The following is a 22,485-nucleotide window of genomic DNA, read 5'->3' as shown; positions in this document are numbered from 1 at the left end:
ACAATAGTGATCATGTATTGTAATACATGTAAATATAAGCTTGCATAAATGCTATGGTGTACTCACCTTTTCATAAGCAGTTAGACACCTGCATGGGGCTGCAGCGTTGTTGTTCGCCCGGTTTGAACCCTGGTCATTTCTGAGTTGTTCTTCCCATGTTCATAAGAGTTTCAGCCCAAGACATATTTACTCATAGACATGAATGTTGTGTTTAAGGTCTATCGTTACATAAACGTTATGTCCACATAATCACAATGCCTATATATATATATATATATATATATATATATATATATATATATATAAACATTTGTGCACATACAGTTATTACTCCAGCATGGTCACATATCTTTGTTGCATATAAGTTACATACAGTATACTGTGAATAGTTACAACCTAGGTACAGTTATTCAGAACTAATATAATAATAGAGGGACAGTTGGCAACAGCGTCACATTTCGACCCGGACAAGGTAAGAACAGACGGGCGGAGTTTGTTCTCGCGTTTGTTGTGTCTCAACAACCAGTAACCCCGTCCGAATGGCACACTCCGCGTAGAAAAGGAGGGCTTCAGTTACACGTGACGTTGCAGACTGTATAGCTGCGTTCTGCGACTTGGGATGCTGTAGCGTCAGCTAGCTAACGTTAGTAGCTAGCTAATACTCTGTCAACTGAGGAGCAAACCGAAAAAGCAGTAGGTAATGTGGTGCTCAGCTTCATTCATCTGTTGATTTCAACCATATTTCACTAACGCCAACCACAGTCGAACTTTAGCATGCTTACCTTGCATTAGTTAGCTAGCGTTAAGTGCAAACGTCAGATAGCTAATGTTAGCTTACCCAGAGCCTGGATGTTTGGCACTGTCCTGGATTGACGTCAGAGTGAAGCACCCATTTCAAGATTTCGCTCTAATAAAGTTGCTGAACAGAAGATGGTTGATAATACAAACACATCAGAAGGCATGTGAACTTCTTAGTGACAGTTAGTATACTTCACATCGACGTCAACTGTGTGTAAGTTGCAGAAATACGACTTAAATCGATGGAGTGCAGCTAGCGCTTTGGCGCGTAACTTCTTCCTCGCTCAACGGTTGGAGTGCTGCTGTTCAGCGGCTCGGCACTCAGTGCTGCCAATGGTGGCCGAGAGCTGTAGTGCAACAACACTGATTTAAGTGCATAATACATCCATGGTGCAGGTAGCCCGTATAAATGTAGTATTGACCCATCAGTGGCAACACTAAAGCACTGTGGTGGGTGGGCAAGGAATTAATAACGCCCCATGGTCGACTTTAAGTAAGTTTTATTGCACTGACCTGCATTACACCAGAGTAAGTCGTGTTACTCCACGCTAGCCGCACCGACGCGGTGCTCTCCTAAACGGTCGCTAAGTAGAACAACATGCCTACGATTTTAATATTTGTTCATTAAGCAACCGTACCTTATTAATACTAGCAACGTATGTCTGATATGAGAACTGTACTTAGGTAGCAGTTGACCTGATGTTGTATGTAACTAAAAGATAATACCGTATTTCATGCTGTTGTGCGTGGTTAATTAAACTATATTTACCAGTAAGTTAATAGGTGTATTTTTTTTAAACTGTTAATTAGGCTTGGGCATTGTTTGGATTTTAACGATTCTGATTCCAATTCCGATTCTTCCTTTCGATTCCGGTTCTTATCGATTCTTGATTCCGATTCTTTGAGGGGTGGAGTTGAAACAGGTCACGTGCCTATTTTCACAAATAAGAGGAAAGTTTTGTTTTGATTCAATGGTAGTTTGCAGTTTTACTGCTTTTTCAATGTAAAATAAAGCCAGACTAGAGCGCTGCTTACTGTGCTCCAAGGCTGCAACACAACAAGCGCCTGGCCGCTTCGGAAACCAAAACTTGCGCATATTAAATTGGGAAGCGATGATCGGATTTGAAACCAAATCCTCCAAACGATTCCAATAAAGAAACGATTCTACTGGAATCGTAATTTTTGAAACGATTCCGAGTAGGAATCGGTTCTCAATGCCCAAACCTACTATTAATTTATGGATTAATGTCCTAATCTTGACTGATCTCCAGTCATCAGGCCTAACGTTAAAGCTACAGTTGGAGGTGTGCCTACTGATACGTTACTGTTGACACTAGCTTTGGTTAACTAGCTCGTCACACCCCATGCCCTTACATGCATGTTCAAAGTTTGAGCTGCAGCTTCAAAAGTTACAAATTAGTTTGTTTTTCCTCAGATAAATGTCTTCTCCAACTCAAGCAGAGGACGATGACGTGGAAGAAGTGGAGTTTGTATCAGTAAGTCACACTTTACTTTTAAAAAAAAAAAAAAAAGAAAATCAGTAGGTTCAAAGATAAGATAAAAACTAGCATTTGCTTACATTCTGTCTCTTGACATTGACAGGAATAATTGTGCAAAAACATCTTGATCTAGCCTGATAACCAGCCATTTTATTTAATTCATGAATATATTCTCTGAAATATATAGGCTGCTGCTCCATATATTGTATGACCGTATCCATGATTCAGACATAGTAGATCACGTCTTTTTTTATTGGGCATGTTAAAATTAATAAACGGCCCTTTTTACATTGTACAGGGTTTGCAGACTTCTTTGAGTCTTATAAATGTAGGTGTGTTTTATAACATTAAATGACAAGGTGTCTTGCACTTGCTTCAGGAGGGCCCTGTCAGACCAGTATCAGAATGTATTGATCTGCTGAGTGAAAGTGAGGATGAGGGATGTTCATCGTTGACCGACATGGTGAGTTACTGAAAAGACCTTTTTATTATTATTAGATGGTGTCTGTCTAAAGTTTTCTAAAGTTGTTGTGCCTTTTATTCTCTTGTAGATTGAAGATAAAATCACCCGCCATAAAGCGCGTGTTACATCTACACTGGAAAGACTAGCACACCAGGTGGCCCTAGAGAAAAAGGAAAAATCCGATAAATGTAGAGCGTTCAAGGTGAGTTTGCTTCAAAATGAAGTGAGCTGCTATCATTTTATGCTTGTTAGACTGTAATTAAGCTATTATCTATATCAGACCATTGTCTTCAGTTGGTTTCTTCAACTTGCATTCAAAAGCAAAATGACAAAATGGTATAAAGAGGCAAAAAAGGTTGTAATGCATACTTACCTTACTTACCATACCTTGAATCAAAATGATATGGTCACATTACAACTACTGAAATACATAAAGAGTGAAGAAAAACAAGAAGAAGAAGATGACATACTTTATTGATCCCCAGGGGGGAAATCACATTTCTTCACTCTGGTGTTTTACACAACACACACAGGCCCGAAATACACATACATGCACAACATGCAATAATGGAGAGATGTCAGAGTGAGGGGGCTGCCCATTAAAGGGTTCGGTGCCTTGCTCGAGGACATCTCAGCAGTGCCCAGGAGGTGAACCGAAACCTCTCAAGCAACCCGTCCGTACTTGGTCCGTACGTGGACTTGAACTGCGCGTCCCTCCGGTTCCTAAGCCAAGTCCACCACGGACTGAGCTACTGCTGCAGTATTATCAATAAACAATATTTTATTTATAGAAAAAAAAAAGTGCTTGTATCCTCAGATATAGCAAAGCAAAGTCTAGAATGTAGATTCAGTGCTGGTAAAAACTCAATAACAATTCTATAGCCAAACAGTTTTTTCGTTGAAAGAGTAAATTAAACATTTAAAGGTGCAGTAGGTAAGACTTATAAAACTAACTTTCTGTCATATTTGCTGAAACTGACCCTATGTTCCAGTAGAACTACATGAAGCAGGTAATTCAAAATAAAATCCAGCTCCTCTGGCACCACCTACAGCCTGTAGGAAGTATGATTTTTGCAAATCGTACTTCCTGTTCAGATGCACCAATCAGGGCCAGGGGAGGTGTCTAACTGCGTGTCAATCACTGCTCATGCACACATATTCATTTTCTCTTGTGGGGGGAGGGGCTTAGGAGACCGGTTTGGGCTTTAGCAGAAAGGGGGGAGGGACTAAGAAGTTGACGATGTTCACATTTTTTGGCTAAGTCCTGGATCTTTACAATCCTACCTACAGCACCTTTAAATGCTCAGTAGAAATATACTGTATATGGGGTCAATTAAGGTCAGTTTCAGCAACAGTGCCACCTTGTGGCCAGAATGCATAGAAAACAAATAACTGTGGCAACCTACAATACTAGAATGAACAACAGTGGTTCTGTAGATTTTTACTGACATTTGTCATATAAGGCAAGTGTTACAAAAATGCAGAATATGTTCCGTTATCGTTCATCTCTTTATGTCTCTTTTTCAGGAGAAGCAAAACTTACAAAGAGCTCGTGGACAGCAGGAGCTGGCTTTTAGTTCTACAAATGGATTTAATCAGGAAGCAAAGCACTGCGTGGACATGTGGTTAAAGATGCCAGGTACATTTTTAATCTGGATCAGAAATCTGTTGCATAATCACTGACATTGTCACTTTTAAATCTGTCAGTGTCGGAGTTGATTCAAGCCAGTAGAACATCTTTAAAAGCATGCTTCTGTCATGTACGGTTTGATGTTCCTACCAGTATACTATTTTGTGCTGCTGCAATGATCCACTACACAGGGATGATTGAAATGTAATTTTGTCTTAAGATATATAGGCATGCCAATGGCAGACCACCCTTTTTCATGATGATACTATATCTTGGAGAAGTTGTCAACTTATCATACTGTACCTTTGCGTTTATTTAGGTGTTCGGCCTGGAGTGATCAGTGGTGGTTTTAGAAGAAGACATAAAGCTGCTTCTTTCCCTGGAAATAGTTCAACTAGACACACTTGCCCAGTGATCAACTGTGGTCGGGTTTATGACAATACGGCCCTTCTTGATGGCCACTTAAAAAGGTAATCCTTTTCTGTTAATTTCAGTGTAGATGTAATACCTTTTGAACCATTCCCCTGAGTACAAATATGGCATATTTTGCAATAAAATATCTTTTGTGTAGGTTTGATCACTCCCCTTGTGACCCAACCATCAATCTTAAAGGATTTCCAACTGAACTCTTTGCCTGTGTTGCCTGTGGTCGACATTTTCAGACTGAAGAAGCATGGGGAAAACATCTTGAGTCTAAGGTTTAATCACTTTTCTGACTGTGCTATGAAAAACTCCTGCTCTTTGAAAGATTTATGAATTAGTGTGTGGAATAAGTAGTTAATAACTATTGATCTACAGTAGTATAATAGTTATTTTGATCACTAGGTGTCCTCATCTTCTGCTGATGGTCACAGCATCACTCAGACCTTTCAGCGGATTGTGTGTTTTGCCTGCCCTGCCTGCTACATGCTCTTCAACCTCCGAGATGAGTGTCTTCAGCACATGTCAGCCAAAAACCACTTCACAGAGTCACTCGCCATGAATGGTAAGGTTTATTGAACATTTTTATTTTCTATACATCATTCAAAACCTCACATCCAAATGTCAAATCTCTGTTGTTATTTTAGGCCTATTTCACAAGCACTTCGGAGGTATTATATAAGCAAGATTACGTGTCCCTTTTACCTTTCTCCTATTGTGAAAGAAACCAGAGGAGGACCACTGCCAGTTCCCGTCTCACAATATGTTAAGAATCGCCTCATCACTTTATGCAAGGATGTGACGTTTAATGTCCGATGCTCTTTATGTCACAAAGTACTTATCTCACATCAGGCAGCCCAAGCTCACTTTAAGTAAGTTTAATTGTGATTTATTCAGTACCTGTGCATGTATTAATATATTTTGATATTACATGTTATATAGCAGACACTGATTTTGTTAAGATGTTTTGTGGAACTGATTTTTCCTTTCCCTTTTTAAGTGTGCACTGCAGACAGGGTTGCGCGGTGGCCAAGGCTGATAAAACGGTAGTGCAGGTAATGAAACAGCTGCAAGTGCAAGGGCAGTGCTCCCTCTGTTGTAAAATCTTCCATAGCCAAGCTGAAATTGAGAGACACAAAGAATCGACCCAGCATGACGTGGAGGTCAACCAAACAATGGAGAAAGCCCTCCTTCAGTACTGCAGGTTTAGTGAAATTCAACACACCCAGAATGCTAGAGAGGCAAAGAGGACAAGACAATCCACTGGCCTTGAAGAACCTTTTAAAAAAAGAAACAAGAAGAGGAGTGATTATGAAGAATTTCCAGCCAAACAGAGGAGACTGAGTGTAACTAGCAGCGCTAGCAGAAACTCCGTAACAGCATGGTTCTGCGAGTGTGGTATACAGTTCTCAGAAGAGTCTACAGCCAGTAAGCATATCCTGGCTGTAAACCAAATTTTCCATCAGTGTGGCATGTGTGGCAAACGCATGGGAGAGTCCTCAATTACCCGCCTGCATATGAGTCGCTTTCATGGGGGAGCTCATCTATCCAACTACCTCTTCTACTGCCGCAAGTGCAACGTAGAAATGCCTCGGTATGAAGATATCCTGTCCCACGTGTCAGAAGATCACAGCGGACACACCTACTTCACTGAGCAGGAAGTGCCTGAGGAGCTCGCCACCGTCAACCATGCCAAGCCGTCCACCAGCAGCGAAGTCGCCCGTCATTCGTCCTCCAAGTCCACAGTCCAGCAGGACACAGTAGAGACTTTAAAAGCTGAGCAGACTTGGATGTGCAGGATGTGCGAGGACATCTTTGACTCAGAAGGGGCTGTCCGCAAACACTGCAGTGACGTGAGCAGTCACAACTTTCAGAGATTCATCTGTGGACACTGCCCCCAGAAGTTCTTTAAAGAGTCCACCGTACGTAGACACTGTACGAATGAGCACAACGGGCAGATAAAGAGCTTTCCCTTCTGCGGCCTCTGCGACAGCATGCAGTTTGAATCTGAGGGTGAGTTCTTGGAACACTACAAGAGTCTTCACAGTAAGGACTACTACTGTATGGATGATGTTGAAGTTGTTCAGCCTGCGGTTGCTGAAAGCACCAGTCAGCGTATATGCCCATGCATGGGTTCAGAAAAGGGCAAAGAGGAGATGAAGGCTACATATACACAATGCATGAGGAATCTGTCCGCTGAAGGAAAATGTCAGTATGTGTGCGCTCCTTGTGGCGTATCTGTGCCTTCCTTTGCACAGATGAAGACTCACGTCCACACAAAGCACGCAGCCTTGAACCTGGACAAGACCTTTGACGTGGAATGCAAAGCTTGCCAGGAGAGTTTCTCGGGTGTTCCAAGTTTCCATAAACACTATCACTCTCGACACTGTACACTGGAACCTTGCATGAGCTCCAGGACCTGCAGTAAAGACATGAAAGCACAAGCCACCACTGTAAAAGTACTCAATGCTGTGGAGATCACACCAGACACTAATGGTAAATCAGTTGCAATCTTTGGAAATGTATTATCTACGTTTGCATGCAGCATGTAATCCTGTTTTTATATATTGTCATTTCAGAGATTGAAGATGAAACACTGGTGAAGTTTCTGAACATGGGTCAGTCCAACAAAGGGAGTGAAGCATGTGAAAGTAAGCAATAAACAACACATAACCACTGTCACTTACGCCACATAAGAAAAGAGATAAGCATATAGTTTACATACTATATATGCAAGTTATATTACGTCACATTTTTGTGCTTTGATCGACTTAAAGTATGTCAGCTGCTCATTTATCGTGATCTATTACAGATGAATCAGATGACGAGATGAACCATGAACCGTCTTTGAATGCTGCAGAAGAAGAGAGAGAGTCAGCAGGTATGTGTTTGTGTGGCGTAGTCCTTGTTTCCCCTGAGAAAAGTTTATAAGTCACTGCAGCCTTAGGTCACGACTGAGTCTACCGTATGTTCCTTTGTGTAGCAGCGAAATATTACACAGTGATTACAATTTACTGCAGAGACTTTAGTCTGATTAACATTCCTTGTACATTGGCCTTAATGGTTTTCAGTTTTCAGCAACTGTTCAGTTTACCATAAAAGCACAATATTTGATACAGAGACAATTCAATTCAAAGAGCCAATTGAGGGCTTGTCAAGGTTGCCCTGCAAGTTAAAAAATACTAATATGTACTGGGTCTGGGTACAGTTGTTTAGAATGTGCTAGTCAAGAATGAACTAGAGTGGGCGCCCAGATAGCTCAGTTGGTAGAGCAGGTGCCCACATATAGAGGTTTACTCCTCGACGTAGTGGGCCCGGGTTTGACTCCGACCTGCGGCCCTTTGCTGCATGTCATTCCGCCCTCTCTCTCCCCTTTCTTGTCTTCAGCTGTCCTGTCAAATAAAGGCCTAAAAATGCCACACAAAAAATCTTTAAAAAGCATAAACTAGAGTCAATAACTTTAGTCTTTGTAGTGACATGTATGTGAATGTGGGAGCTGTCTCAACTCCGTTATTTAAAAGATACAATAGATCAAAAGCAATGAAATGTAAATAATTATTAGGTTCATATCATATTATCAAGCATAGTTATGATGGTGTTGCAATTTGCAGTTTTATTTGGACATACTGGAACTTTAATAATAATAATAATTAATATTATTATAATAATAATTCCTTCTGCTTCTTTTTTAGAGTTGGAAGAAGCTCTTAAACGAAGTCTTCTGGAGTTTTGAGGACGTGATATCAACACTTTTCTTTTGTGACATTAAATTGAGATGTTTTGTACCAGGTATTTGTGTTATTAAATAAATATTAGTTGCTATTTGACTTTTTCTGTGTTTTAAGTTATTTTGTTAATGTATCAATATATGATAACATAATCTAGGGCATTTCCATCACGGGGAACTGCCCAGATTATACTGCAGTTGGCAGAAAGTTGGTTTGTGGTTGTGGATTTATGTCCTCTGTTGTGAAGAAACATTTGCTATAGATGGCATCGATGACACTGCAAAATGCCAAAGCTGAACTTGTGACCACTGTGCTAACTCTATCTCCAATTGCAATCTCTATTTTCATGGCAGACTTGAAATCTAGTGTATTGTATGCACCATAAAGAGCAGAGCCAACCATTGTATGTATAAAAGTTTCAGTCTTTCCTGAACTTCTGTCTTTATGTCATAGGACCATGAAGTAGAAACAGTGGAAGTCCTGTTTAACAGAAGCTACAATTCTGGCAGCAGCTCTTTGGGCTCCGTTAGTTTCCTCATGTTGTCTTCAAAATCATTAGAAGGTGACTGACAGATTCCTTTTTAAAGTGGAGTCACACCACAAATTAGCATGCATATGTATTTTTAAATGTTACTGCCTTTGTAATTAGTATCTACAAATATATTTTAAAAATAGTTTTCTTCTACTTTTTCTTCTCACCCTTTTTGTCTCTTGTCCATTGCATACTTTGTGATTCTTGCAAGCTGTGGACAGATGTGTGGCACTGAAGAGTTATGACACCCTAAAACAATCATAATTAACACTCACACACATTTTCTACAACTTAAGGCTGAGAAAACCTATATTTGTTAAATGTTAAATGTAGAAATTTAGCAAAACCGTAATATTTACGCATCTAAAATGTGTATGAAGTAAAATTGCTTCTTGCTGGGGACCCGTTGGAGCTTCTCAGAGACCTGTAGGGGTCCACGGACCCGGCATTGGCAACCACCGTTAAATTCTCGGGAAGCTTCTGTGAGGACTGAGCTAAAGGAAGTTGCAGTCCATGTTAGGAAATGTTCTCCCTGGGGCGCTGCTGCAGTCAGCTGGACAGCTCAGTTGATCGCACGCAGGATTTCTCTCCGCCGCGGATCATCATAATTCACCGTCATGGCTCAAGCTAAAATCCAGGCGAAAACGAACGAAGCTACGTGCAGCAAGTTCAGCAGGACGCTGTCCATGGCAGATCGCTCCGGACAACTCCTGGAAAGTTTGGATCAGCTGGAAATGAGGTACACTTAAGTAACAGGCCGTACCATGTGCGTTACAGTGCACTTGAGGGGCTGTTTAAGGGAATTCCGTTACTGCTCGCAAATGTTGTAATTAGGCTAAATAATAAATTCCTATATAAATGCAATCCTAACTAAAAGAGAGCAAGCGGATGCAGCCGATCGCGTCTAATTCAAATGGTTTGAAAAAATACAATACAATTATTAAAAAAAAAAAAAATACAATACCCTGGGTATCTATAGGATAATACAAGTTCTTATTCCTATCCCTTCACAACAGCTGGTTATTTTTCCAGAGAAAGGTTGTGGTTTTAAATGGATGGCTCAGCCTATTGTTGTGATCTGCCAGGGTGGAGACTTTACGCGAAGCAGCATCGGCCATGGAGAATGAAAGGGAGTGCATCCTGGAAATGATCCAGTCCATACAGAACGGCCAGGAACTGCGAAACATCTGTCCTGGTGAGACACAATTTTACTGTGTTTTTAACATTGACATAGTCGAGGTAGACTCTGTAATAGCTTTTTTTATTTTTATTACAGAGTCTACCTTGTTCGACTGTAGTGCTTAATACTGTGCTTTTGATCCACTTTTAATCCATTTTTGCAGCTGCTCTGATTTCACTGTAACATTGTGATGCCATGAGGTTATGCTTTGAATGTTACATTGTAGTTGGGTGGTGTTGTTCAAGAACCTCAAGGGATTTAAGAAGGAGCAAGGCAACGTGATAGTTTTTGCATCCCAGCCAAGGGAAGAGAGAACCCAAGTTCATAGAGTTTGTTTCCCTACCAAACCTGATATTATGGGATATACACAAAGGGTTAATACATTCCAATTATCATACACCATTTCCTCCTCATCTCCAATATTAAGTATACCCACCTTACATCAATACAGTTGGACATTACATGAACACTGTGTACTCTGATACAATGCAGTGACCCTGCCATAAATGCCACCCTTTTGACTTTATAATTTATATGCATCAATCGTGTGGAGGCTGTAGATTGCACTGTTGTATTTTCCCCTGCTGAACAAAATAATAAATAATACAATATAATATTAACGTCTTGCTTTGTCAGCTGCATAAAAAAAAACAAAAAAACAATGTCATATAATTCCAAAACACCTTTCTGTCTTAAAAAATGAATTTTATGTTCCTTGTTGGATTACATTGCATCAAAGTTGGGCTAGATCCACAATGCATTAGTATAAACACATTCACATGATGTCTTTGGATGTGGGAGGAGGCTGGAACACAAACATGGGATCTCCACACAGTAGAGACAATGGCAAGGATTTGAAACCAGAATCTTTGTGCCATGAGGTGACACTGAGCCAATGTCTTACAGTACAGGTGTTCTTATTATTGTGTCCACCACTGTATAGACAGTGTATTATACTCTTTAAAGATGCAGCATTTTTTTTCTTCTTGTTTTGTATTGTCTAGGGGAGAGAGAAGAGTTAAGTTTAACTGCAAACCGTCTAATGGGCCGGACGCTGTCTGTGGAGATCAGAGTTGGCACAATCAGAAACTCCCAGCAGGAGGAGGCGCTGCACAAGGCCACATCAGTAATCGATGAAATAGTGAAAAAGTTGCTGGATGACATGGAGAGTGGGCGGCAGCAGCTGCGGGCCCTGCACGCGGCCTGTGTAACCGAGGCCCCGCCCGTCCCCATCGACCAGAAGTTTCAGGCCATAGTCATCAGCTGTGCTCTGGAGGACCAGAAGAACATCAAGCGGAGGCTGGAGACTTTGTTGAGGAATGTTGAAAATGCTGAAAAGAACATCAAGATTATGGATCACCAAAAACTGGAGGGCCAAAAAGCGAACGGCTGTCAATAAGACCAGTCACCCAAACATGAAATGTCTTTAATGCCACTAATCTCACCAACAACTGTCGTAATCCTGTACTAACTTTAGGAGGGACTCTATATGTAGCAGCAAGACCAGTCTCTATGGGAAAATTACAATGATGCTGACCCTTAGGGCCAAGAATACAGTAAAGCACACAAGACACCATCATTCTCCTTGAAGAAATATTACAGTGACTTTTGAGCATAATCAAGTTTTACCTTCAAATTTTTGTAATTTACACCGACTTACTTAATATGGATTGCTAATGTAGATACTGAGTACACGTGCATGTGTTCACATATGCACTTAAGTAAGACAGAAAAAGATTCAGTGGCATAGTGCTGCTCCATTGGATGTTTGGTCACAGTTTATTGTTAAATCCAGTTCTTGACTAACAATGAATCTAATGATGAAGTATCGTTTTCTGATAGCCTCACCTTTTAAATCAGACACTTGGTAATGATTTTAGATGTGTATACACTACCTCCTTGTGTGAAGGCAACACCAATCACATTAAGCTGTGGATTTTAGTTCATTTTTGCACAAAGCAGTTTTGATGTCAGATTGTCAACATAAATAAAAACACATTGTCTAATAAGCGTTAAGGAGATAAGTTGTTGTATTGTATATTGCTGTACGACATAAACACAGTCGATGAAGCAGGTACCTTTCTTTTATTCAGGTTGGTCTACATCCTGTTGGTATCAAATATATTTAAATGAGACCTAGCCATAACAATTGTTTACTGTGTGAAGTTATAGACAAAATGACAATGTAAACAAGGCAACATTGACTGTGCTGTACGTAGTTATGCTAGTTAGCTATAAACATCAGTAAGTTCGACAATAACATCTTAACTCAAGGTCTACTTACTAGCTTTTTAGGAGCTTTCAACATCTATTGGCTTTTGGCCTGTTAACTTGTTCAGACCAATTACAGCTAAGCAAAAGTGTTCTAATGTAAAGTTTGACTTAAAGGATTGTATTGGCAGAACAATATTGTCATTTGAAAATACACACTGGATGCTCAAGAAAAAGGTAGTTTTATTCATGTCAAATAATAACCATCAACTCTCCCCCCCAAAAAAAACATAACATCAAGTGCACAGTTGTGTGGCACACTTAATGTTGTGATGCATGTTTTTTTACTGTTAAAAAAAAAACTCCAACAATAAATGTTTTTGTCAGTCTGAAAGCATACATACGTTGGTTTGTCTATTTAAATGTGTGAAATTGATTTATGAAGTCCTGTGTGGAAAAAGTAGAGTAACAGTTAAGACACAAAGATTATTACAACACCTGAGTGACAGCACATAAGTATGGTTAGTTTTAACTTATGGTTCTTTAAGATTATATGCCATCTTAATGATAAAGTGCACTAAATCCATTCAGTCAAAAAGCTAAAGTAAGCACAATGTTAGAAATGAGAGAATGCTCGTGAAATAATTATTTACAGATTTACCGTGCAGGCAATTTTAAACAAACGGCAAAAGCAGAGGTTAAAATGCTTACGGGGGGGTCATTAGGGGAGAATGTAAACAAGGACAAGGCATTGTGGCTGTGCGTGAATGTTCACTTGAACATTCACGGATGTGGAAACAAGGCTTGCATGCATTACAGTTATGCCACACTTCCAAAAAAAAAAAAAAGCAACCAAATGAGAAAGCTGAAATGTGACACAATCTTAGTACCAATAGTATAACTGGAACATATTTAAGCACCTTTTGGTGTTTTCACAGCAGTCCCATCTGAACATCGTTGAGAATAAAGTTCATTTGAATCTAGGACAAGCTTCTAACAGAGATCTGAGATTAGCTAAATAACTTTTCTAAAAAGACAAAAATGTGCATGCACATGTATTCCCAAATGTCTTATGTCATGTATTCTAATTACATGTAAAATACTGGGATTGTAACTTTTAATAAGGACACGTTAATAACTTCAGATAGACTTTTCCTTATCGCCACATATCTGTTTGTGCTTAATAAACCGGCGTCTCTCAAATAATTTGTTTTGGAAACACAAATGTAAAAAGGCTGGATGCAGACAAGGCAGTAACACATTTCACAGCTAGCTGTGTTGAAGACTGAGCATTAGTTTAGGAGAACTTTTTAAGAGTACCTTCATGTGCTAAGAATAAACTGAATTTTCTTGCATATTCAGACACAACAAAGCAAAACATCCCATCCTAATGGTCAGCTCTTTGTACCTTCAGAGAGCCAGGGTGTGCATTCTGCTTAAGGCTACAAACCATATTGACAGACACTACTGACATATGAATGATATTTAAAAAATTGAAACTGATTAGATACTACAGAAGCCAAACCAAGAAATAAAAACCAAAATGTTGTACCATGTTTAGTTTTGTGAAATGTTAGAAATATAGTCCCATCAGTGGGGATGGCCCATCACCAATGGCCTTTCCATGGCTCGATCCGAGCCACTCTGCGTTTCCCGTTTGCAGAGCCAGGGCTGTGTACGAACACTGGAATTTTTGTATCAGCGCACACGCAGAACGAACAGCATGCAGATTGTGAGGAGATATTTGCTGAATTTGACAAAAAGTGTATTAGATTAGAATAACAGACTCCACTTTTAAAGAAAAGCACCGTTAAATATGTAAAATGTAACATAGTGCTATAACTGATTGAGACTTCACTAAGCAGACATATAGAGGACTATTCTGTGTTGATAGTTGTTATTTGGTTACACATAAAATCACATTCTATTAATTTCATGTAACATGATATTACTGCAGTGTTAATATTTAACTACAGCTCAGAAAGAGAAAACACTTAAGTGAAAATATCACTCAACACTGTTGTGATTCGTACAAAAATACTTCTGCACAGAGAATTACCTCTGGATTCGATAGTGTTTCGTCCACAATAAACAGTATAGTTTGAACCATATTATGCTGACAGAAAAATACGGAACAAAATTATCTGTGTATCTTCTACAATACATGCAAAGATATTGCACAATTTTAATGTCAAACAGGAATGGGTAATTGTAAAAATCAAATACAGGAGTTTTCGCAGAGCAAGGGTTCAACCTTTGCGGTTACATATTTGTTCTCTTATATTTGATAAGAGGATTGTGTTTCAAGTCATGTCTAAGCAGCATACATGTACTGTAGCTGCAGCTGTTACTTAAGGCAACCACAAGGACAGGTTGTGTGTGCAGATCATTGATGGAGATCCAAGGCTGAATCAAAGAAAATTCAACCATCAATGTGGGGAAACAACTTAGGATACAGGTTAAACATTAGGTTATTAAAGTAGTATAGGGTAGTATTCCCCAGTCTGTTTGGGCTTTGGTCTCTAAATGTGGCTACCTCCACAAAATACAACAATGACCAATTTGAAACAATAGTCAGTCACTAAAGCTAAAGGATTTTATCTAGAGTAGGCTGCAGCTTCCAAAAGGATTTTTACTCTTCTTGGTCCTTTGTTTGTTAGGTCGCAAAGTGATGACTTCTCTTCCGTTGCTGGAGCTCTGGTTGCAGACATTACTACTTGTGGTATTAAAAACACCTTTGGAAAAAAAAACACAAATTATGAGTAATGTCACCATACTAAAGAAATACAAATTTAAATGTAACATAAAAAAAAAAAAAGAAAAGATGTACAAAAAGACTCCTCACCTATTTTATTGCTTGTTGTATGGAGTACCTCTGTCTCCTCTGCGGTTTGCTGTTTGAGTCGCTGAAGATACTTCTCAGCTAAGTACTTAAAAACTGAAAAGAGAGCAGAAATGTTACGATAGTAAGATCCAGAATGAGGCGGTTCCACTTGCATTAGACCAGTAGTCCAAATGTTCAACAACCCACCCTCGTTGACATTGAGGTCCTCTTTTACTGAAGCTCGATAAAATCTCAGCTTGAGTCTTTTAGCCAAAGCTTCTGCCTCCTCGCTACGATCCAAGTAAAGGAAATACAATTCACAGTCATTAGCATTTGTCCTTAACATTCAACTGGTTTACTGTTCCAGTGTGATGTTTGCATAAAAGAAACAACTACTTACTTTTTTATAAGGGTCTCTTCCAGGAGGTCAATTTTGTTCTGCACTAGAACTGTGGGAATGTCTCCGACCTCTGCCTCCACCTTCTCCCTCCAGCTGTCGATAGCCTGAAACGACTCCCTGTCTGTGGTAGAGAAGACTAGCACACATGCTTGGGCACCTGGAATGCAAGGCAACGCACCAACAGTTCATGTTTTCAAGCGGTTCATTCTTTTAAAAATGACCTCAACATGATACATAACTCATACTCCTCGAGGACTTGAAAACATTGGGTCCACTTCGGAGCAGTCCCACTGGAGATTCACTTTTGGTTCAAAGACATGTTGGCAGTGCTGGGTGTGCCAGTGCATGTGCTTTGATTAAATGCCGTGTTGCCAGTAAACCATAAAATCTGTGACAAATCTAAACTAAACCTCGGTGGTCAGGGGAGGTCAGTGACCCAAAGCAGCAGTGTTATATTTGTCACGGTGGTGGGGGGTCTTACCACGGTAGTAGGCCTTAGTGATAGCGTCAAACTCCTCCTGCCCAGCGGTGTCCCACAGCATTAGTCGGACCTCTTCGTCATTTACGCTACAACAATGAGCAGGTAATGAGTATAACGTAAAATATGGGCTAGAATTGATAGAGGAATGTAAACGCCTGTGGTACAAGTTGCTTACAGTATCTGCCTTTCCAGGAAGTCCACTCCAATGGTCTTTTTGTAGTCCTTGGTGAAGATGCCCTTGCAGTAGCGTTGGATCATACTGGACTTCCCGACAGCTCCATTTCCCACCACGACCGCCTTGATGGCCACTTCCATGTCCTCCTCCAGCATGGCGGCGATGTCGGGCTGGTTTACTCAGTTCCCCTCTGCCTGGGTAGTTTCAGTGATGTGACACAAACACATACACCTGAAAGTGTAAAAATAAACAAAACATCACATGTATGAAACATGTTTAAGACACAATAAGTAAAATACATCCAGCAGAAACAGCAACCTGGGTGGAACTCAAATGTTCTCCTGTGAGTCAACACATGCTGATCTAGTTTACATTTAAAGGGCCCATGGCATGAAAATTTCACTTTATGAGGTTTTTGAACATTAATATGCGTTCCCCCAGCCTGCCTATGGTCCCCCAGTGGCTAGAAATGGCGACAGGTGTACACCGAGCCCTGGGTATCCTGCTCTGCCTTTGAGAAAATGAAAGCTCAGATGGGCTGATCTGGAATCTTGCTCCTTATGATGTCATAAGGAGCAAGGTTACCTCCTCTTTCTCTGCTTTGCCCGCTCAGAGAATTTGGCCCACCCATGAGAGAGAGAGAGAGAGAGAGAGAGAGAGAGAGAGAGAGAGAGAGAGAGAGACATCATGGCACCAACGAGCAAAGTGGCAGTTGGTCAAAGCCACACCCCCACTCTCCACCTTGCCCCCCCCCCTCCTCCTCAATAGCTACAGACACAGACATGGCACAGCCTAAGGAAAGCTCATTGTGGGACTGGCTCTAACTGAATTGAATTTCGGGAAAGAGACTTCAGATACAGTATTAGGGGACCACTAAGGTCTATATAAAAGAGACTTCAGATACAGTATTAGGGGACCACTAAGGTCTATATAAAAGCATCCAAAGAGCACCATGTCATGGGACCTTTAAAGCGCTGGTGTCAGCGGCAGTTCTCTATCCAGTAGGAAAGCGAATGCGCTCCACTTTAAGGTGGAGTAGAATGGTTATGTTAGACATATAAGTTGGTTTACTGTACCAAGGACGATACAAGTTTGGATCACCATCAAACCTTTATTCAAAATCTGGGGAATCAATCAACTGTCTGCCCTCTGTTGGTAAAAAAATATACTTAATGCTACTTTAATTTTCTATTAAAATCCAATAAAATAAAAATAACTAAAAATACTAAGCTGTGAATATAAAATAGTTCCGTTCCACTAATCAGATTTATAATAACTGATATATGACATTTCAATATTACAGATTACATTTTAATGCATCCTAGCATGGGGTTATTCCCACCTAAAAGTAGTTTTAATTCAATTAGTTAGATACAGGTAGTAAGTCTCAACTTTTATTCAGTGACATATTATCACACAAAACAGTCAGATCTGGCAATAATATAAAAACCTATTTCTTGTCGTGTACAACCAAAACTTTAGAAGATACAGGCACCTTTATATGACAAGTTATTAGGGGTGCAACAACTAGGGTTGGGCATCGAGAACCGATTCCTACTCGGAATCGTTTCAAAAATTATGATTCCAGTAGAATTGTTTCTTTATTGGAATCGTTTGGAATTGTTTAGAGGATTTGGTTTCAAATCCGATCATCGCTTCCCAATTTAATATGCGCAAGTTTTGGTTTCCATAGCGAGTTGGAGAAGACATTTATCTGAGGAAAAACTAACTAATTTGTAACTTTTTGAAGCTGCAGCTCAAACTTTGAACATGCATGTAAGGGCATGGGGGTGTGACGAGCTAGTTAACCAAAGCTAGTGTCAACAGTAACGTATCAGTAGGCACACCTCCAACTGTAGCTTTAACGTTAGGCCTGATGACTGGAGATCAGTCAAGATTAGGACATTAATCCATAAATTAATAGTAGGTTTGGGCATTGAGAACCGATTCCTACTCGAATCGCTTTCAAAAATTATGATTCCAGTAGAATCGCTTTTCTTTATTGGAATTGTTTAGAGGATTTGGTTTCAAATCCGATCATCGCTTCCCAATTTAATATGCGCAAGTTTTGGTTTCCATAGCGACCAGGCGCTTGTTGTGTTGCAGCCTTGGAGCACAGTAAGCAGCGCTCTAGTCTGGCTTTATTTTATGTTGAAAAAGCAGTAAAACTGCAAACTACCATTGAATCAAAATAAAACGTTCCTCTTATTTGTGAAATTAGGCACGTGACCTGTTTCAACTCCACCCCTCAAAGAATCGGAATCAAGAATCGATAAGAACCGGAATCGAAAGGAAGAATCGGAATCAGAATCGTTAAAATCTAAACGATGCCCAACCCTGTCAACAAAGGTTTATTTATTGGTCTCATATTTTTGTATATGTCAAACATAATGGCAAAATCCCAGAGATTAGCAATTACTTATTACGTTTAGCCAACAGTCAAAAGCATCCATTTTCATTTGTTGTTTGTCAAATTTTAAATGTAATTACCCTCAGCACCACATGTTACCACATCATTTAATTGAGGAGGGAGAGCACTCCTGTAAAGCGATTTCTACACAATGTCTGGAACTTTCCTTTAAACTATTATGTGTGCCCGAATTGAACCAACTGTAGTAAATTTTACAAGGAACGTGTTTGCGGAGACAGTGCAATGTGTTTATTCTGCCATTAGCAGTGAGAGCAGCAGACTCCACATAGCAACTGGGTATTCCACAGTAACACGCGAGTAGCTGCTGAGTGATATGCTAAACAACATATTGTGGGAAAGCTGTTCCCAGTGGATACCGACGACCTACTGTGTGACTGTGGTGTCCAACAGCCTGTCTCGATTTGAGTCACAATATCTATTGCAGTCAACGATATTATTCATCAACTATAATTCAGCTGTATGACGCAGCAGTTGTTATAACATGCAGGCAAAACATGGCTTAAAATAGACAGTCAAATGAGTTTAAATCTAATCCCTATATGGGATTAGATTTCACCTCAGCAATCTCTTAAATTGATCTAACTCATGTTAAGTGAAGATTCAAGACCTCTTTCTTTCTTTCAAGTTTGATTCACAAATAAAGTTACACATTTGCAGTTCTCTCATCTGTGAGTGTAATGATTTCTCGATGCGTTGTTTATATTAGTTTTAGGGTCACATAAACTGAGTCAAAGTGGGGGGTTATGAAGCTGGCTATCCACTTTAAATAGGCTGTTGCTTTGTGTCACCACCTGTAGACCACAGGACAACATTATCTATATTTGGAGAAGAGTTGACCACTGGTCTTAGAAAATCTGCGAACATCCAATGACAAATGATCATGCTGTTAACATCAATAATAGGTTTGGGCAATTCATTAGTAATGGCCATTATTTATCACTGTCCCGTTTCATATCTTGAATATTCTAAACAAAGTGTGCTTCAATCTGAAAATACAAGGTAAAATATTAAAAATAAACAAGTGCTTTTCCTGCACAGACAACTATCCTATCTTTATCGCGGGTCTTCTGGTTAAGTTATCATGGTATTTTCCTACCTACAATGAGACAATTACCCCATTCATACTATACATATTTGTATTCCATTACAGATAATCTGAAATGTATAGGCTACATATATGTTTACATAGCATGTTAGCAGGGTATCCTATGCATTACAATGCACATATAAATTAACTTTCATAAGTATGTAGAAGAGAATACACCTCCCATCCTGGGCAGTGAGTCATCTTTACAGACTAACCATTACATCAATCTGGCCTCAAGGCGGGGCGCTGTTAAAGCAAATATTTTAGGGCACGAAGAGAATACAAATATTATAATGCCATACGATGTAACTTAGGTTACTCATTTGTTGTTAAAGTTTGCTGTTGCTGTGGTGGAATTTCCAAAGTTTTTGAGTAGAATTAAGTATTTAGTCAACTTTTAATTCTGCTTTATTTCCTCAAATCAAAATCCTGTGCCTTGGTCAAGATATGACCTGTTGAACACCTGGCAGGAGGATCTTCAGGGACCAAGCAGCTCCGTTAAAGCCGACTAAAGGATTGACTGACTGTGCTGGTGAGGAAAGATGTAAAGCTCGAGTTTGCAATGTCTTACCTGTAAAATCCCGTTTCAACTCATCCAGTGTCCGTCAACATTAGCTAGATGAGCTAACCGCCAGCGTATCCACAATCACATATCTACAGCCTCCCTCTGCGGAAAGAGGAGACGCTAGTGACTCCGGTAGTAAAGGTTAACGTTACCTAGCTAGCTAACGTAAGGTTAGCCACTGTTTCCAGAGAAAAGAACCTTCTGCTCCACTCGGTAACGTAAAAGATATCTAACGTTAGCTAACGACTGCACAAATCGAATGTTCTCCGCTTCAAAACCACAGGTAACGTTTAATTAACGTCGACAATTGAGTACAATATGTGACATTTAGATAGCTACGGGATGAAAATGCATTGCTATCTATCCGCGAGCCTTCGTCTCAGCTAACGACGTTGCGCACGAGAGCACTAACCTAACCAGGCAACTGGCTAGCTCGCTAATGTTTGTTGCTAAGCAGCGGACACTTCTTCTACTACTTCTTGATATTTTTTGGCAGATGGCAAACAGCGAAATATCGCATTACCGCCACCAACTGGTTTGAAGTGTGGATCGGCACCATCGGAACTCTAGCTAGTAGCTAAATTATTTAAATTAAAATATTGTCAGTACTGATGCATCAATGCGTACATTGCATTTTAATGTCTTAAATTAGATACAGTACTGTTAGGTATCTATATCAAGATCATTGTGTTTTTTTTAACCTGAAATCTTAATCTGAAATGTAACTAGCAACGTAAGGAGTAGTGAGAGAATCTACCAACATTTGCATAGTGGGGGTGAAATCTGCATTTTCGTCTATGGGTAAACCACGTGTTCTGCGTGCGTTTGTTATGTAGTACAGATGCCCCCGACATTTCGTGTTGGCATCCAGGTCCACGTCGAAAAAACAGGATACACATTACACAATGTGTAAACCTTTTTTTAAATCTCGGATACACGACTAGTTGATAATTATCATACAACATTTGGAAGTTTTCTCTTGTCTTATATTACCATAGAAGTCAGTCACCATCGACGGGAGATCTATGGCGGGTCGGGCGGGACAACTAAACGAGCGCCCACATATTACGACAGGGTTTCTCTTCCTGGGATGGCTAAAATCGTCATCATTTACCCGCGTTAGTTGAACAACCCACTTTGTTTGGCGGGATTGAGCAGAGAAGAGGCAAATCCATCGTTTAATCGGTACGTAATTTTACGGCAATACAACATTAAAATGTCGTTCCAGCACTTGCCGTATGTCGTGTGATAAATTGCAGAGATTATTTTAGAAGTCGGTCGTCGACCCAATTTCCACGGTAGTTCACTGTATGTAACGTTAGCTAGCCTCTTCCACCACGAAGACGTTGAAATGTTTTGTTGACTAGCTAACATTAAGTTAACGCTAGGGATACAGTCTAGTTAACGTTAGATTTAGCGAAACTGTCTCTATTATAAGCTAAGTTAAGTTAAGTTTCGCGGTGACAGCTGGTGTTATGGGAACAGCGATACAACGTATTTTATCAGGGCTGTTGGACCCATTGTATTAACGTAATCGTTAGACCCACTGTAACATAACGTCGTTAACGCTAATGACGTTACATCTGTAGCAAGTGTCACCAGGTTAACGTTAGTTCAGTTGTCTCTCTAGTAGGCTCGCCTTGCCAAGTTTTGTATCTCTTCTGGAACCATTTCCATAATGGACCTTGACGTTACCGAGTTTAGTGAAGGCAGCTTTCTAGCCAAATGATTGCAGATACAAAACACATTTTGACAGGGAGAAAATGATTTCTGCATGAATATTTTCTGTCTTCACACTATCATTATGTATAGACTAGCTTACAGTTGGACTATGATTTGTGCTTTGGATCAAATGTGTGTTCCTCTGCTCTGCCCAAGGGCACAAGTTAAGTTGGAATTACACCACGCTAGTAACGGAGGTTAGGAAGTGATTTTGATTTGTAAAGAGGATTGCAGCATCCTTTGATTTTTCAGACCAAATATGGTCAATTAACTGACTAATTTTTGACAAGGGGTACCTTTATGTATTAAGTATTTTTTTTATTAAAATATACTTTTTAT

At 39.9% G+C, this 22,485-nt stretch overlaps 4 protein-coding genes across 7 annotated transcripts in view; 3 read left to right on the top strand and 1 right to left on the bottom strand.

Moving 5' to 3' along the window:
* The first annotated feature begins 538 nt into the window (after positions 1–538).
* On the top strand, positions 539–8,637 carry znf451 (zinc finger protein 451). 2 transcript variants are annotated; one of them, XM_078273817.1, is made up of 13 exons: positions 539–693; positions 2,234–2,294; positions 2,677–2,760; positions 2,849–2,962; positions 4,288–4,399; positions 4,710–4,860; positions 4,962–5,088; positions 5,216–5,375; positions 5,535–5,682; positions 5,811–7,306; positions 7,390–7,461; positions 7,623–7,691; positions 8,503–8,637. In XM_078273817.1, the coding sequence occupies exons 2-13, from the start codon at positions 2,238–2,240 to the stop codon at positions 8,541–8,543; spliced, it is 2,631 nt and encodes an 876-aa protein (XP_078129943.1). In that variant the 5' UTR covers positions 539–693; positions 2,234–2,237; the 3' UTR covers positions 8,544–8,637. The 2 variants fall into 2 exon arrangements, with proteins under 2 accessions (XP_078129943.1, XP_078129942.1); XM_078273816.1 differs by having other exon boundaries at positions 540–697.
* Positions 8,638–9,552: 915 nt separating this feature from the next.
* On the top strand, positions 9,553–12,860 carry bag2 (BCL2 associated athanogene 2). The gene is made up of 3 exons (XM_078273819.1): positions 9,553–9,809; positions 10,156–10,265; positions 11,255–12,860. The coding sequence occupies exons 1-3, from the start codon at positions 9,688–9,690 to the stop codon at positions 11,647–11,649; spliced, it is 627 nt and encodes a 208-aa protein (XP_078129945.1). The 5' UTR covers positions 9,553–9,687; the 3' UTR covers positions 11,650–12,860.
* Positions 12,861–14,798: 1,938 nt separating this feature from the next.
* Positions 14,799–20,520, bottom strand: rab23 (RAB23, member RAS oncogene family). Its single transcript, XM_078273815.1, has 7 exons — positions 20,431–20,520; positions 16,342–16,572; positions 16,167–16,252; positions 15,686–15,842; positions 15,493–15,575; positions 15,307–15,399; positions 14,799–15,196 (listed from the first exon to the last, which is right to left on the bottom strand). Exons 2-7 carry the CDS (start codon positions 16,494–16,496, stop codon positions 15,063–15,065), a joined length of 708 nt encoding a protein of 235 aa, XP_078129941.1. The 5' UTR covers positions 16,497–16,572; positions 20,431–20,520; the 3' UTR covers positions 14,799–15,062.
* prim2 (DNA primase subunit 2) overlaps positions 20,110–22,485 on the top strand; it is a 26,697-nt gene continuing 24,321 nt past the window's right edge. Inside the window, exon 1 of one of the 3 annotated variants that reach the window (XM_078273813.1) lies at positions 20,110–20,391. The gene's annotated coding sequence lies outside the window, so the exon portion shown is untranslated. Of the gene's footprint in view, positions 20,392–20,617; positions 20,708–21,499; positions 21,610–22,485 lie in introns of those variants that run through there. The other 2 variants (XM_078273814.1, XM_078273812.1) reach the window with 2 other exon arrangements.

This window comes from Sander vitreus, chromosome 17 (genome assembly GCF_031162955.1).
Source record: "Sander vitreus isolate 19-12246 chromosome 17, sanVit1, whole genome shotgun sequence".
In the NCBI taxonomy this organism is placed as follows: Eukaryota; Metazoa; Chordata; class Actinopteri; order Perciformes; family Percidae; genus Sander; species Sander vitreus.
The sequence above is the reverse complement of the archived record's forward strand: the minus strand, read 5'-3'. Positions and strand labels throughout refer to the sequence as shown.